Source organism: Mastigoproctus giganteus, chromosome 12, assembly GCF_048544385.1.
Source record: "Mastigoproctus giganteus isolate SK-2022 chromosome 12, ASM4854438v1, whole genome shotgun sequence".
Taxonomy (NCBI): domain Eukaryota; kingdom Metazoa; phylum Arthropoda; class Arachnida; order Uropygi; family Thelyphonidae; genus Mastigoproctus; species Mastigoproctus giganteus.
This window is the reverse complement of record NC_143586.1, coordinates 141758387-141776982: the sequence shown is the minus strand read 5'-3', so window position 1 is coordinate 141776982 and position 18596 is coordinate 141758387. Positions and strand designations below refer to the sequence as shown.

The 18596-nt window shown below is 36.8% G+C and overlaps 1 protein-coding gene across 1 annotated transcript in view; it reads right to left on the bottom strand.

The window, feature by feature from the left end:
• Positions 1-18596, bottom strand: part of Lrp4 (LDL receptor related protein 4) — a 904868-nt gene that overhangs the window by 520005 nt on the left and 366267 nt on the right. Inside the window, exon 5 of the mRNA XM_090386734.1 lies at positions 13093-13209. Coding sequence (XP_090242860.1) covers positions 13093-13209 — 117 coding nt within the window. The remainder of the gene's footprint in view (positions 1-13092; positions 13210-18596) is intronic.

The following is an 18596-nucleotide window of genomic DNA, read 5'->3' as shown; positions in this document are numbered from 1 at the left end:
TCCGAAATTTTCTGTAGTAAAATATAATTAAATTCACGCAATTGCACATTTTCCAATCTGTTTTTTTTTAGTTTCATCAAGAAGAGACACCATCATTTGATTTGATTTGATTTTTAATGGCACATTGGCAGCTAAGGCCATAATGCGCCAAGTCAAGGACACCATCATGGATTTGTGAGTGTCCAAGATTTGAGAAATGAGTTTTGTGGTCAACTCAATTGGATTTTCATCTTGTGAAACTTCTTGGTTAAGGAGGTGAGAGAAGGAGCGATCTGTCTGCTCTGATTCCACGTCATGAGGTATGGCCTCGGATAGCCCACTCTGCCGAGTATTCATTGACGATAAGGGACAGTTGAAACACTGAGGTCCACCGTCGGGAGGGCTTGAGGGAAGAGCTGGGCTGGATCCTAAGTTATTTTCATGTGTTGTCTGCCTTTTCTTTGATTGCCCATGATTTATACAACAAGGGCCGTTCCACGAGTTGATCGTTGCCTGTGACATCGTTTTCCAGTTCGCTGTTGACATATGTATGCATTTAATGCAGTACACAAGACCGCATTTCGCACTGCATTGAAGGAAGTCTTTGCATTTCTTTTTGCACAATTGGCAAATAATTTGCCACTTGCGGAGCCATTATAATTAACAATAAATACACAGAATTTCTTTTGAGATGAAAAATATAAAAAATATACAATATACAAAATATGAATATACAAAGTATGAGATACAACACAGAATTATTGCTATCTGAAATAATTTTGTACTAAACGCATCTGTGAACTTTAGTTAAAATTCTTCAGAATTCATTACAATTCATTCAACGAGTGAATTTTAAAGATATGCTTAGTAGATTCCTAATTTAAGCAACGGGCATTCCTAGCAACATTCCTAAATTTAAACAACATTTAAGCAATAGTACTGGATTTCACACCACTGCCGATTAACTAGCAGAGGACCTTATGTTTTAATTAATTTTAATCGGGAAAAGCTTCTTTCCACTGATGTTGCAGTCACTGGAATCATTAAAAATATTCTTAGCGATATGAATAAATTCGGAAATTTATTCGAGAAATTTTAAAATATTTAAAGGATTTTTGAATCATGCAAATTCTGGGAGAACTGGTTTCAGTGCTTCCTTTTCCTCCACTAGCATATGGCCATCAATATCTGCCACCCTCACAGACTTGACCAATTCATTGCCCTCAATGATTTTGGCATCTGAAAGTGCAATTTATAAATCTGCAGCATGTTTTCTTAACTCATCCTTTGGAATTCTTAGAAATTTACCCAAGAAACCAAAAAGATTATTATGTAATTTCTGTCAGCATGCATTTACAATATTTGAAAAAAAAACATTTTAAATAATCACTATTTAATTTGCAGAGTCAGTTCATATATTTAGTGTGTTTGAGTCATTGATCACGAAAGTTTCAAAGAAAGGAAGTTGAAGAGTTTTAGCATTAGCATTAGCATTAGTAGAGGCATTTGATGCAAGAAAGCAAGCTTATGCAGCATCAGCCAAAAAAAAAAAAAAAAAAACCCACTTCCACTTCACCCCTCTGTTCGTTCAAAATACCTGTCCAGCTGAGCCTTAAACTTATTTAGGCTATCAACCTCCACCACAAGGGATGGAAGTCTGTTCCCCCAACCAACCACCCGCTCGCTAAAGGCAAATTTCCGCACGTCTATCCTACATCTGTCTTTCCTCAATTTGAATTTATGCCCTCTCAGGTGATTTTTCTGAGCTGGAGGAAGAATCCCATCAGCATTGAGCATGCTTAAACCATTCAAGGCTTTATACACCTCTATCAGATCACCTCGCTGGTGCCTAGTCTCCAGACACTGTAATTTGCAAAACTTAAGCCTTTCTTCGTAAGAGCACCCCTTTGTTCCATTCACTAATCTTGTTGCCCTTCTCTGTACTCGTTCCAGCAGCTCTACATCCTTCTTGAAATGAGGCCTCCAGACCTGTATACAGTACTCTAGGTGTGGCCTGACCATTGCCTTATACAAGGGAATAATCACCTCCTTATCCCTGCTAGAAAAATTCCTGTATATCATTGACAATACTCCATGAGCTACTCTTGCAGCCCGTCTGCACTGCTCAGAGAACTTCATATCTGCCTGCACAACCACCCCCAAGTTCTTTTCATTCTCTACCACTGTCAGTGTAGTACCACAGAGTTGATACGTTGCTCTGGGGTTGCTGTTTCCCATGTGTAGTACTTTACATTTGTTAATGTTAAACTTCATTTGCCACCTCTCAGCCCATCTGCTCAATCTTTCCAGATCCTGTTGCAGCAGCATAGTGTCAGTAGTGTCCTTGACAACCCTGCCAACCTTTGTATCGTCTGCAAACTTGGACATTAAGCCTGATATACCATCATCAATATCATTTATAAATACAGAAAACAACAATGGACCCAACACTGAACCCTGAGGGACTCCACTAATAACATCAGTCCACGATGAGCAGTGTCCATTGATTACCACTCTTTGTCTTCTCCCCCTCAACCACCCCTTTATCTATAGCAGCAATTTGCCTCCAATGTCACACTGCTCCAATTTGTGTAGCAGTCTTCCATGTGCAACAGTATCAAAAGCCTTTCTAAGATCCAAGTATATAATATCAAAGTTATTCCCTGCATCCAGTTCTTTTGTGACTGCATCATAGTATCCAATCAAGTTGGTCAGGCAAGACTTCCCCTTAACAAAACCTGCTGTGTCTGAGCTATAACTGAAGTCTTGTCTAAATGATCCTGCAGTGCTTCTTTAACCAGTGCCTCCATTAATTTTCCTGGAACAGAAGTTAAGCTCACAGGTCTATAATTACTTGTGTCGGCCTTTGATCCTCCTTTGTGAATTGGGGTCACATTTGCACATTTCCAGTCTATGGGTACCTCCCCTGAGTCCAAGGAAGCTCTCATAATTATGGCTAAGGGTTTGCTTACTTCCTTTGCTGCCTCCTTTAATATAACTGGATAGATCCCATCCACCCCAGGTGCCTTTCTTGTGTTTATCTTCAACAGTTTCTCCTCCACTTTACTCCCAGTTATTTCAAGATCCTGTAGCTTACTGCTAGAGTTGAATACACCTCTGGCATTCCCCTCGCTGAATAACTCCTCATGTGTGAATGTCGATGCAAAATATTCATTTAGTTTGTTAGCTACCTGAGCAGGATCATCAACACTTGACCCATCAATATCAAGTGGACCAATCTGATTCATCCCCTTCCTTCTAGAGTTTACATAAGTAAAGAACTCTTTGATGTTTTTCTTTGCATCCCTTGCCAAGGATTTCTCGTAATCTGCCTTCGCCTGCCTAACCTCCTTTGTAACTTGGTTGCATATCAACTTGTATCTATCATAGGCTTCTGTGTCATGTGTTAATTTGTATGTATCCCATGCATTTTTCTTCTCTGCCATATGCCTCATTAGTTCATCTGACATCCATTTTGGCCTAAACCTTGAACAATATTTCTTAGTTGGTATGTAAAGCCTAGTAGCTTCCAAGATAAGTTCTTTGAATGCTTCCCATTTTTAATTTGCTGTTGGTAACATCATCAGTTGGTCCCACTGTATAGAATTTAAATACTGTCTCAGTCCATCGTAGTCGCCTTTACGGAAGCAATAACCCTTCCCTTTACCCCTAATGGTAGTTACCTCTTTGAGTAAATCCCACTTCAGCACACTGTGATCACTGCCACCTAGTGGTTCATTTATATGCAGATTTTTAATGTATGAAGAATCACTGCTGATAATCAAATCAAGAGTATTACTCCCTCTAGTTGCCTCCTGAACATGCTGATGTAGAAAACAATCATCCAATAAATCCACAAAAGCCCTGCTAGTGTGTGAGTAACCAGCCCCCAAATTCCAGTCAATATCTGGGAAATTAATATCTGGGAGTTCTGAGTGATTAGTGCAAATTCATATTATATCTTTCTCTGATCTGTAAATGATCCAGCAACAAATTTTCGATAAAAAAAAAAAAAATTAATGACATCAAATTTACTTACATCTTCAGCATTTCTATCACAAGTTAGAATAATAAAATTACAAATTGTTCTGTCAAATATTGGAACAAAATGCAAAGAATAGTAAAAAAAAAAAAGATAATGAAATAATATAAATCAACAGCAATGAGTAACATATATTATTATTACCAACTATACAATGTTTGACAATTGCCAACGTCATGGACCATTCATAATTTGTGAATAAAAACTAGAATAATAAATTTACTTACTTACATCTTCAGCATTTCTATCACAAGTTAGAAAAAAATAGTGGTAATGAGTAAATTTTTTCATGTTCTGAGAAACTAAAAAATGTAGAATCAGTGCACTTGAAAATTGTTATTATTATTAGCCATATGGTGCAAGGAAGCCTGAGGCTTATGCTGCACCAGCCAAAACAAAATTTCCGAGTTACCCTGTGTGTGTGTGTGTATGTGTGAGAGAGAGAGAGAGAGAGAGAGAGAGAGAGAGAGAGAGAGAGAGAGAGAGAGAGCAAAAAAGAGTTAGAAGTAGAAAGGAATCACCGAGAAAGAGAAGAATGATGATATCCAGCTGAGGACCATGGGTGTGCCAAGCCCATACTCACCAGATGTGAGCCCCTAGGGTAAATGTAGAATCACAGAATGGTACATGATGCTTGATAAGAGCTGCAGAACTTTCTTTCTCTGCCAATAAAACAAATGAAAATCTCTGTGATTACCTGAATTTTTTTGTTTCATTTCCCAAGTCACTTCTTCAAGCAACTTTGCAACAAAGATTCCTACCACAAATGAAAACAGAACAGATACATATAAAAGCATTATAAAATGTATTATCCATGGCTAGCGACAAAGTCCAGGGTCTGTTCTTTGTATAGAAACAATGCAATAGATAAGGTAGAATGCTGTTGTGAGAATAGCAGATGAACTTCAAAACCATAAATTTAATGAAACTTCATGCTTTGGAGTGACTAAAGTAGACGCTTAACTCTACCTGGTCATTGCTTATTCCACTTTCTGAACACCATGGGATAAATGCTAATTACAGGAAGGGTCGCTCCCAATGCATTGAACAGTTTCAGAATGCCATATGGAAGGATCAAAGGATCTGTGATTCAGATGTGTCTCTTGTTAGCATAGTAATAACTCATTCCTGCTCCTTGTAGATTTTCGTTTCAGATAAACAAAAAAAAAGAAGAAAAAAGTCAAATCTAGCCGAAACAACAACATTGGCCATAGCTAGACTGTTATGTGACAAATTTGTGTATTGTAAAATAAAACATATTACCCTCCGACAACAGAGTACACACGCACAAAAAATATAAATGTGATGTATATTGTATATTTAAGCTGCCTCCCCCACACACTCAGTTAAAATGTGCACTTTAATTGTAAAAAAAAAAAAAAAAAAAAAAAAAAAAAGGAAAAAGTGAACTGAGCATTCTCCTATACACCGCACAAGTTTCCCATCAATTTTTTCATTTCGCTCAGTGTTTTTGTGAGTTCAGGGTTGCCATGAGTAGAAGAAAAGGGATCATTTGTTTGCTTGTTGCATCAGCTTTATTAATATCAGAAAAGAAGAATATGGAGTAAGCTGTGGTATTTGAAAAGGAATATTATGTCTGATATAAACCTTCTCACTGAGTTGAGGGAAACGGATATAAACACTACAAAAACTATTTACGAATGGACGAAAAGTTGAGTGCAATGAATTAATTTTTTCACTACACTTTCTCTTGGTCCTGACTCTATAACTCTTAATTTGTCTATGAGTGTATCATACGCCAGTGCTTTTTTCACTCGGTTACTGTAAAAAACATGTTCACATCCCATAGTACTGGTAAGCCTCTGTAGCACTCAATAAAATTCAGAATCGCCTCCTTTTTCTTTGTAGACTCCATGATGAAAGCTGGGTGTGAACTAAGCAAACTGTATTTTCCTGAGATAACTGTGCATTTAACTGTGTGAATCATGACTTCAGTTCTATGAACTGTGCTATTTTCTATGTAAAATGCACAAGTTACTCAGTTTTTCCTTCAGTTATAATGTCACACAGTTAAACTGCACATTTTAGCATGTATGGGAGGCTTTATATTAACACTGGTTTTGCTGAATATTTCATGATTATCTTTTATTTACTAATATTTCTATAACTGTGGCATCAGTCTAAATAATACTCGGGCGGCCAGTCACCTGGTTGATAAGAATGTGTTACATATAATTTTAAAAAATTTCTAGTTTAATAATGAAATTCATTAATTGTCTCTGAAATGAATGTGTCTTCCAAATTTCATGGGCCCCTTCCAAGCTCGGCTCCAATGCATCTGCATTGGCATAGTTATGGCACTGGGTTTGTGTCGAGTTTGAGCTCCAGCTCAATAAATAAATTGAAGAATAAAATACTGTGTTTGTCGGCTTATAAGATGCTGTGGCATGAAAGATGCACCTTAATTTTGGAATGGTAAATTTAAGAAAATATTTTTGAAAAAAATTTATTGTTAATACAATTGAAATTTAAAATTCAATAAAAAATAAAACCCAAATGCCAATAAAGAAAGGTAGAGGATTATTACTCTTATTATTTTAGTATTTTATTCAAACTTCAGATCCATTACTGACTTGATCATTGTTATCTTCAATGTCATCATAATCATCATCCTCTTCACTAGTATCACTGTCACTCTCATACAATAAATGATCTCCAGTGCCATTCACTGCATCACTTATTCTGCATTTTTAAAAGGACTTGATCACAATTTCAGTTCCTTCAAAGTCATATCCCAATATCAGCTGCTTGTTTCCATGCTTCTACTATTATCAATTTAGTACTCACTGCAATACTCACGTTTTTAAGTTCCGTTATCCAACTACCACAAGTTTTCTTCCAAATTTGGCCATTTATTATTAAGTGCTTTGTTTTATCATCTTCTTGTAATAAAACTTCCTGCTTCCTCCACTGACAAATCATCTTCTCAGTAGGCAGTGGTCCAAAATTTCGTTCTACTGCTCTGTTCCCGTGTTCTTTGGCATATTCTCCTACTTTTAGTTTAAATCCAATGGTATAATTTTGCCTTCTTGATATGCCTGCCATTAATTAAAGCTTAAATGTATAACTGGAATTCACTTGTTACTCCAACAATAAAAAAATAAAATAAATATATAGCCTGGTAATTACTGACAAGTGTACTAACGTATGGTAGTTAACACTCCTTTAACTACTATACATTAACTCTCGGTTTTGCACATTTGCTGTATTGCCACTTTTGGCTTCTAAGACACAGGCCGATTTTTTAAAGTATTTATAAGGAAAAAAAGTGTATTTTATAAGTCTACAAATACGATAAATTTTACTTACATAAGGAGCACAATTATTCAGATAAAAACACACTTGTATTACTAAACAACTTTATAGTGATGTGTACTGTGTTCGGTGGGGCGAGCAGGGTTGCTCAGCCATACAGTGGGTACCAGACGAAAGTAGTTAATTTTCAAACATGTATACCCCCACCCTATGTCTGGCCCATACATAAGGTGGGGTATATACGTATGAAAATTAATTACTTTTGATATTTCAAGGGATGTGTAAAAACTGGCCTTGAGATAATTAGCCCTAGATAATGGCCAAAATTTCCACACCTTTATAAATTATACAGACTTTGCTTTTCACATATTATGAATTGAAAAAAATAAAAATAAAATAAAATAATAATAATAAAATATAAAAACACTACTTTTCTCTGTGTCATTTGTATTCATTGATAAAATGCTATCATATTTCTAAACATATCTAGAAAAAAGTCATTGTTTCGGGTTTCACGGGAACCCCATGATATTTAAATACGTTTTAAAATCAATTCTTTAACTAAACTTAAAAAAACTCTTTCCTTCTGCTTTTTCTTTTCATTTATCTCTTTTTTTTCATCTATTCTTTTTTCGTCTAATTTTAATTTTTCTGCCACAAACGGAGCCACAAGAGTGTGAGACCCGATTGGGTCCAATTGGCTTAAGGCTGGCCCTGGAGCCCTGTTTTCATTGTGCAGAGTGATGGGATAGCTCATCACTCTGCACAATTAGCATTAAGAGAGGCATATGATGCAAGAAAGCAAGCTTATACAGCATCAGCAAAAAAAAAAAGAAAAACCTTTCCATTTCACTTATCCATTTGCTCCAAAAGTTTGTCCAGTTCTTCCTTGAATTTATTTTAGCTATCAGTTTACATTAATTATTCCATATATTCAGCTGAGATGAGCCCCCTGACAGCACTTTACTGCCATAATGAGCCTTATATACCACATCTTGTATGACGGTCTCACTATCTCAAGTGTGAATGCCAGTTCCAAAGTGTTATTGGGAGGTATGAAAAATGAGTCAATACAGGTTAAATCTTATTATAACGAAACCCTAGGGACTATCAAATTCAGTACCGTATCCAGGTATCATCTTAAGGGGGAGGGACATGACAACCAGGTTTATGAATGTTTTTTTTTAAGATAAACCTAGGAACACTTATACCCATTTATACACATGGTTAAGGGGGCATATGCCCCTGAATATGCCCCTGATCAAATTAGCATTGGCAGTGGCAAATGTTGCAAGCTTATATAGCATCAGCCAAAAAAAAAAAAAAACAATACTTTGTTATATTGAAATTTTATTATATTGGATAAAGAAAAAAAAAATCATAAATTCATTTTATTTTAAACATTAAATGCAGAAAAATCATTGCAAAATTTTATTTTTTGATCAAAAAAGTCCATTACTTTGTCTCATATTTTTAGTAGCACCATTAAAAATGAAATTTTCAATACCATTTAACTGCTGAAAAATATTTTCTGGGATCTAAGTAGTAAAGGGCAAATATTTTTTCGGGCTGTTTAAAGCTTCTGAGAGCAAATTTTCTTCATCAGGCAGCTCAATAATATTTTCATCATCATCTTCACGCTCAAAACTCATAGGCATCACACAAAGATGCCTGTACATATTCAATATCCTGGTCCGTCGACTCACTCGCTGTCAATCATCACCTTCTATATAATCTTCATAATTAAATGTGTTTGGAACTCCGGCGGCAGCAACTATAAAATCCCACATTTCTCTAACCTCATGAAGAACCCGAAAAAGCAAAAGACCTTCCAGGATCCTATAGGCTGATTGCACTGCTCTCGGTATTCAGTAAGACTTTCGAACAACTGCTCTATCAAAAGATTGAAACCCATTACATTGGTGTGGGGCTCTCCTTTCTGAATCAATATGGTTTTAGGAGAGGGCACTCTGCATCTGACGTCCTTGAAAACATAATAAACAAAGCACACACCTTCACCAGCAAGTAATTCCTAATAATCCCAATAGATTTTTCCAGGCCATCAACTGGCCTGGAAAAATCTATGGTGGCCAAGCATCCTTGGCAGGCTCCAGCAGGAAAACATACCCATCAACTTATATCGATGCATCCAGACCTACCTAGCAAATAGAAAAGTCAACGTCAGTGCTCTGTACTGCCAGGTGTCATGACCAGTTTTCAGGGGGGTGTCATAGACGAATGATCTGTCATAGGCGAATGGCACCATCACAACCATAAAAAGGATCAAAGAAAGGACCCTTTCCTTGAAGAACTCCACATTGACTTTACAGGTATAAGTTTTAACACTTAGTATGTGTGTATGTAAAGGATGGTTAAATGTGCATAAGTTCATTTGGCTATAATGCATCTTGATAAAAAACATAAGAAAATTTTCTTAATATCATTTTAATTCAGAAAAATTTGAATCAGAGTTGTCAAAATACTCCAATTTGCTTGAGAAAATTAAAAATTCAGTAATGTCTGCCTCATCACTAATGGATTCCATAGTGCCATTAGTTCTCAAAGATTAACTAAGGATAATAGGGTCAAAATTCTATCTTGTTGGTAATAGGAGCAGTTAATAAGAATGTGCTTAACAGTTAGGTATACGGGGAAATGTGGACAATGAGGTTGATCATTTCCTATGAGTAGATGGAGGTAGGTTAGGTGGGTATGCCCTATTCATGCCTTTGTAAGGAATGATTCTTCTCACTGTAGTGTGCAGACACCAGGGGGCCAAATTTTCATATCCAGTTTAAACTGAAAGAGTTCATTGATTTAAGAGTGACATAGTGCTTTTCACTGTACACAGCATGCTGTGTGAATGATAAGTCTATCATTTCCCCCAAATAGTCTGAGATTGCAACAGGAGCAATGGTTAAATCTAAGGTGGTTAGATTTTTTGCAGCTTTAACAGTCAGTTCATATCCCATTCAGAATATCCTGAGATTCAAAAAGGTGACCAGTTGAGGGCATTCTTCAATTTGCAATTCAATTCAGTTCTCCTTATTTGATATAACAGGGTGAACACAGAGAGTCACAGTGTAAAGAACATATTTTAAAGAAAGCCAGAATCAAGATTTTCCTAAAGCCAATTTAATTGCATCTAGTATATCAGAAAAGCAACTGCATTCAGGTGGAAGACACACTGAAATGAGAGTAGAGGAGGAAAACATTGAGGGTACTCCAAGAGTTGAATCAGGATATAATGATGTAAAATCAACATATTTCTGAATGTGAATTTCATGGGCTTGTTTTACATTAGATGTCAATAATATGTTCTTTCTCCATTGGCACAGATACTGTAAGTGTCACAGGTCAGTTGAGGAGGAGGAACCAATGATGGTCGCATAAGCTGCTACCTCTTGTATGTCATGGATGGAAATATTCCGACCCTGTATCAGTTCAAGAAGATGAAGACACCTGTTGGTTTTACTATCAGATTATATCTGCACAAATTTTCTCATGGTGGGTAAAATAGGCAGGCTGAATGGAATGCAAGGCACAACTCTGCATTTTAACTGCATACTTAAATAACAAAGCTTTCCTACTGAGAATCATTGGTGCTTGTGATCATCAATGTGGAGACTATGCTGGTGATGTTCTGAAGGCATCAAATACCATAGATGGAAACTCCATAATCTAGACTGGAGCTAATCAATGTCCTATATAACTGAAGCAGGAAGGTACAACTACTTCCCAAACTAAGGCAGATAAAACTGGGGATGTTTAACTTTTTTGAGACAGAAATTAAGTATATGTTTAATATGATCTAAGAAATTTAACTTGCTGTCAAAGATTAATCCTAGAAATCTGATGTTATTAGTGACCAGCCTGGAGAGATTAAAATTTTGAAGTTCAGGGTCCACACAAAGTTTGTGTTGTCAACAAAAGTGAATAATAACTGTTTTCTGATGTGAAAGATGATAACATCAAGGAATATATCTCTGAATATAACATTGCAACTTTATTCAGGGATATTTAAAGCTACCAATCAATGGATATTTTGTTTTGGGAATGGTGGAGGGGGGCACACAGAGAGAGAGAGAGAGAAAGAGAGAGACACGTCATTGGCATAAAGGTAAGCCTTGACTGTGTTCTAAGGGAAAAAGGAGAGGCACTCAATACTGATCCTTGTGGAAACTCTTCCTCCTAAAAGGAACGACTTTCGAGAAAATTCTTCCCAAACATAGATTAAGTTTCCCCACAGACCAAGTGAATGAAAATCGCTAAGTACTGCATGCTATCAGGTACTACTGAATGCTTCCTCTATATCTGTGATCTATGGAAACCATTACAAGATGGTCATTTTAATAATGGCATTATATGAGTGGCAAATTCAGCCTTGACCATACTGAGGAATACCTGTTTTGACAAAAGCTAAGTGGTGTGGTTCATGGACACTAGCTCAACTCCACCTTTGACAAAAGCAATGTTGACTATAACTCATTTTAGATGCTGTCACTCAATGACCCAGATGAGTCGGCTGTGGATTATTTTTATAAGGTTCTTGCCAATTTTTCTCTCTGCAGGAAGAGAGAAAAACTGGTCCATAGATATGTGGATTGGTAGAATCCTTCCCAAGCTTCAGAACACCAAAACAGTGGATTGATACCAAGGAGTTCAATAAATGTTTGTTGGGAAATTATTCAGTTGTAAAAAACAGGCGAAAGCACAAAGTTTTGTCATCAAGCTGTTGCACCATGACATAACTGTTTTAAAGGCATGCAAAAGTTTAGAATGTTGAAGAGGTTGGTTATATTGAAGGAGAAGAACAGTTCGAAATTAAATGGGAATTAACTATTTGAAAGTGAATGTTCTGTGGCATTTTTAATTATTTGAAATGTCAGGGTTGTATGCTGATGCTGCTGGACTTCAGCAAAAGTTTTACACAATGCATCGGCTATATATGAAAGGCTAGGAAGCTGTTGTCCATTTTCCTGGCAAGTTTCCTGCCATAAACCCGCCATGGGCTTGGCACACCCAGGGTCCTGAGCAGGATATCATCATTCTTCTCTCTTTCTTGGTGATTCCCTTGTACTTCTGACTCTTGTTTTTCTCTCTTTCTTTCTCAGGGTATTTTTTTGTTTTTTTTTTTGCTGGTGCAGCAAAAGCCTCAGGCTTCCTTGCACCATATGGCAAATTATAAAAATAATAATAACACTGATCTTATTATCCACAGAGAATCATTGCGTGTTAACAATTTTAGTTCCTTAAGGAACTATTAAGCAGAGGTAATCATAGTGTACTGAGGCACTAACTCATACTATATGGAAAGGATTTTGTTTTCATAAAAGTGATTACTATAGTTTTAGTCATTTTTAAACTTCTTTTCAGGCACAGCACCAGGTGACTTTAGCAAAAGCAAATTGGAAGTGTTCAAAGAAGTAAACCTAAAAGCTTTTAAAATTTTTATACCAACAAAGAGATACTGTTCCAGGTTTGGACCTAAATGGATGTTAGAGGAACTGATGAGATTAGTGGCAGAGAAGAAAACTGTGTGGGATGATTATATGTGAAGGACTTCATTCTGTGTTCCTTGATTATATCAAGGAATGCAGAATGGAGTCTTTCACAGGATGCATCAAATGCATCCTGTAGCCTTACTAAGTGTATAGAAGTGAATTAATAATTCCTTATATATCTGCACAATTAAGATACATACCCTGTATGCCAGTAACACATAATAACAAATAATATATGATTGGGCAGACACAAACTTACAATTTTTAAATAATAAGATTACATATACTTACTGCATTCTTCTTCATCAGAACCATCTTGGCAGTCAACATCATGATCACATCTCCATGACGATGATATGCAACTTCCATCAGCACACCGAAATTCAGTTCCTGCACAAGGGCGAGACGCTGAAAGACAGCATGCATATAAACTGGTATATTCATATATGTCATCATCCTCTCATATTACTTACCTATTTATTTATATACCTACACACACACAAACATACAAAGACATATACAGTGGCAAAGAGACCTGGAGGCTCTACTTTGAATTAGACATAGGGTTCACTGAAAACAACTGACTTGTTTCATTAGTGTTTTTCTCCTCTGCATGTGCAGAAGAAATCTCTGTTCTCAGTGAGACTGTGCAACAGGAAATTCAGTTCACTGGTGAGAGTTAGAGCATGGAATATCACATTTCAGGTGTACAAGGGCTTTTTGAAAGTAAATCTACTGCTGTGCAGTGCAATTCTCTGGCATTTTTGTTCATAATGCACCCTCCATCGACCATGTTCATAATAGTATTTTTGTGTTCATAATGCACCTTCCATCAATGAGTGACGGCTAGCCAATTTTAAAACTGTCACAGCTGTAATGGACAGTCACCAGCCACACTATAAATATTCCCAAAAGATGCGAGTTTAGCAGCAGTGGTAGTGGCAAATGATGCAAGAAAGCAAGCTTATATTGCATCAGCAAAGAAAAAAAAAAAAAAAAAAGCCACACTTATCACCCACCCATACCCTCCAAGAATTTATCAAGTTGTTCCTTGAATTTATTTAATCAATCCACTTTCACAGCAACAGACGAAAGTCTGTTCCAACAATCAACCACCTGATGGCTAAAGACAAGCTTCTGCATATCAATCCTGTAACCATCCTTCCTTAACTTAAATTTATGCTCCTCACAGGGGATAGTCTCAGCAAGGGAGACCATTCACATTCAGCTTCCTCAACCCATTCAAGGCCTTAAACATGTCAATCAGATCACCATGCAGGTGCCTATTCTCCAGACACAGCAATTTACAGAACTGAAGCCTTTCTTGGTAAGAGCACTCTTTTGTTCCCTTCAACAATCTGGTTGTCTTCTCTGAACCCATTCCAGCAGATCTACATCCTTCCTAAAGTGAGGCCTCCAGACCTGTACACAATAGTCAAGGTATGGCCTTGTACAATAGGTTAATGACCTCCTTATCAATGTTCACAAATTTCTTGTACATCATAACCGCATGAGCAGTGCTGGCCACAAGCATGTTGAACCGGTTCTGTCGAACAGGGCCCTGCACCCAGTTCTGCTGAGCAGGGCCCAGTGCACAAATGGTCTCAATAATAACATCATCTGGTCTTTTCTGCATTTCTATCAACAAGCCTACTGCTGTCTAAATGTCTAGTTACACCAATTATTGTCACTTCAAGAGCACTTGTGTGAGTCGATTTGAAAATTACTCTGAGAATATATTTCATTCTCAATGTGTATATTTTGTTTGCTATCGAACATTTAAAATAGTTTCCGTAGAATGAAGAAAATTTTCATATAACGAACAGATTATGAGACTTAACTGGAAACGCATTGTTAGCACCTCTGGCCTTCAGGCAATTGAGGCAATTAGCGCCGCTGCTGGTAAGCATGAGTCAATGGGTTTACCATTCTGCAACGTAGCCGTATTGATAAAACTTATCCAACTGCCTGTCCCACATACCCAAAAGTCATACTGGTCATGTAATTGGTCAATGTTAACCAGTATTGAACATGGCAAATAATTCATTTGAAATTAATATAGTACTGTACGTGAAATTGCAGACTTACATTAATTTTCTTATTATCTGGAAACTGTGTTTCTCATTTATATTTCACAATTACAAAATAGTTTGTTTATACCACATATTTCAGTTTTTTCTCAAGGTAAGTAATTTTTATAATGAAAAATATAACAATGTGAAACTTTTTTGTTAGCATATGCTTATAGTTTCAATTCTCTATATGATTTCAATTTTTTAGCATTGCTTATAAATATCACGAAACTTACTTCCTAATCTGTATGGTTAAAATATGATGAAGAAATTAAAATGGGAAATTTTTTTTTCCATTTTAATTTATTTTTCCTGGGGGAAAAAAACACCCTTTTAGTGTGATTTAGAATTTAAAGTTTATTTCCAGAATTTCAGAATAATTTTATTATTTTTGTTTGTTGTTTCATTATATTACATGTGAGATATGTTGCAATTCTTTTCTTTTTCAAGGTAAGTAATTTTTATAATGAAAAATATAACATGTGAAACTTATTTGTTATTTATTGAAAATTAATAATAAATAATTATTAATAATTTTCAATAAATTAATAATAATTATTTTAATTTTTAATCCAAATATTGTGGGTGGCAAATTTGATTTTGCTTATTGGCAGCATATAGGGTTGCAAAGGCCCTGTGTTTTGTAAAATATTAAAATCGCTATAAAGAATAACAAGTCATTATTATTGTATTTTATCATTTACTAAAGTGATATTATAAATACTAAAATGTGTAATATTTTAAAATACTTTTTTTATTCCTTACCACAATTTGCTGTTCTTATTAGCATTAGTAGAGGCATATGATGCAAGACAGCAAGCTTATGCAGCATTAGCCAAAAAAAACCCCACAAATCTTCTAATTTCACCTCTTAAATCTATTTAAGCTATCAACTTCTACGACAGATGGAAGTTTGTTCCAGCAATCAACCACTTGCTGGCTAAAGGCAAACTTCTGCACATCCATATATTATAAATAAATATAAATTAACATATATAAATTAATATTTATAAAGACAAAAAAACTTTTATGCAATAATTTACATGATATAAATATCTTTAATAACAGTGTAAACCAACTTGATTTATATAATATTAAAAAAAAATTTTTTTAATTTAAAATTTAAAAATCGCTATTACAAAAACACCCCGTATAAGTTTTTCACAGGACCCCACAAGTAATTCTTGAACAGCACACTACAAATTTTGGGGCTGGCCCTGCTCATGAGTTGTCCCTGGCAGTCTGTCTATGTTATTCAGAGAACTTCACATCTGACTGCACAATTACCAGATATTTTTCTTTCTCCACCACTTTGAGTGTAGTACCGCAGAGTTGTTAAGTCACTCAGGAATTACTGCTACCTGAGTAATGCAATATGTTGCATTTGTCAATGCTAAACTTTGGCCGCCATTTCTCAGCCCATCGACTCAATTTTCTGAGATCTTATTGCAGTAGTTCATTCTTATTACTGTGGCCAACAATCCTACTTGGTTGTTAACGACATATCTAAGCAAACTTAGACATTAATCGATATACCTTCATCAATATCGTTAATAAATATTAAAAACAACAATAGGCCCAGCACTGAAACAATGGTTCTCAATGAGTAAGATTCAATGATGTAACACAGTCGGTAAGATGTACCATGGTCAGCTTGTTTTGATGGCCATATGGCACATAACCTATTTATAAAGATAGCTCAAGAGCTTAAGCTGAATATTCATGAAGAAATACTAGGAATAAATGAAGTGCACTACAGAGTTATGAGCCGACCGGGCTAGCCGGGTGGGTAAAGTACCTGCCTAGCAACCCAAAGGTCGCGGGTTCCAATCCCGGCTCGGGTTTGGATCACAGTACTGCAAAAACCTTGGGAGGTGCATTATGGCCACAGATGCCGATGCGCCAACAACTACCAAAAAAAAAAACAAAAAAAACAGAGTTATGCTGAATTTCATTCAACGTGTTCAAGGGTATGTAACACCGGAAAGGGCATATTTATTGCATTTGATATTTCCAAAATAACTCTCAAATGTGTAAAAACAGATATATGTCAGTTTCTTTTGCATTTTTTCAATAAGGAATTAGCATTAGCAAAGGTGCGATGCAAGAAAGCAAGCTTATATAGCATCAGCCAAAAAAAAAAATGCCCAAATCTTCTAATTTCACCTATCCACTCGCTCCAAACGTTTGTCTAGTTCTGCCTTGAATCTATTTAAGCTATCAACTTCTACAGCGACAGATGGAAGTTTGTTCCAGCAATCAACCACCTGCTGGCTAAAGGCAAATTTCTGCACATCCATCCTACAACTGTCCTTCCTCAATTTGAATTTATGCCCTCTCAAGTGTTTATTCTGAGCAAGAGGAAGAATCCCATCAGCACTGAGCATTCTCAAACCATTCAAGGCTTTATACACTTCAATCAGATCACCTCGCAGGTACCTAGTCTGCAGACACTTTAATATGCAAAACTTAAGCCTTTCTTCGTAAAAGCAACCCTTCGTTCCATTCACTAATCTTGTTGCCCTCCTCTGTACTCGTTCCAACAGCTCCACATCCTTCTTAAAATGAGGCCTCCAGACCTATATACAATACTCAAGGTGTGGCTTGACCATTGGTTTATTCAAGGGGATAATCACCTCCTTATCCCTGTTGGAAAAATTCCTGTATATAATTGACAAGACACCATGAGCTACTCTTGCAGACCATCTGCACTGCTCAGAAAACTTCATATCAGCCTGCCAGGTCTGATAAAGCCAGGTCCTTTTCGTTCTCTACCTATCCACTCTGGGGTTACTGCTTCCCATATGTTAGACGGCCTCCGTAGCCGAGTGGGCAGGAGCGGGAGTGCAGTAGCACACGCTCTTTGAGTAGACCGGGGTTCAAGCCCCTGACTGCTGAATACGGTCGATCTGCCAACCCGCACTGGACCAGCGTGGCAGATTATGGTCCATTTCCCTCAGCATGAATTGTTGAGGAGGCTTCCACCCTGCAGTGGGTTGATAATGGCTGCACTTTACTTTTTACTTTATATGTAATACTTAACATTTGTCAATGTTAAACTTCATTTGCCACCTCTCAACTCATCTGCTCAACTTTTCTAGATCCTGTTGCAGCAGCGTACTGTCATTAGTGTCATTAACAACCCTGCCAACCTTCGTATCATCTGCAAACTTGGATAATTTTCGAACAAACAGAGGGGTGAAATGGGAGTGATTTTTTTTTTTTTTTTTGGCTGATGCTGAATAAGCTTGCTTTCTTGCATCACATGCCTCTACTAATGCTAATGCTAATCATTTTTTAAAAGGCTGATCTCGGAACTACGTAAAGTAGGTGGCAGAACCCGCCAGAGTACTCTAGCATCAGTGGTGCACCCGGTGAGCCTCCCCGTGGCACGGTGTGGTAACGTCGGGTCCCACTAGGGGCTCAGCGGCTAATAGACCGGAGGAACAAAGGGCACAACACAATATACAGCACATGACCCCCACATACTTCAAATCTCTGGCCCGATACAATGTATACCCGCGGAGATGGGAGAAAAAAACCCAGGAGACGTTAGACACTAACATACCTTACATAACAATCTTGTTGCCCTTCTCTGTACTCGTTCCAACAGCTCCACATCCTTCTTAAAATGAGGTTTCCAACCTGTGTACAGTATTCAAGGTGTGGCCTAACCATTGCCTTATACAGGGGGATAATCACCTCCTTATCCCTGCTAGAAAA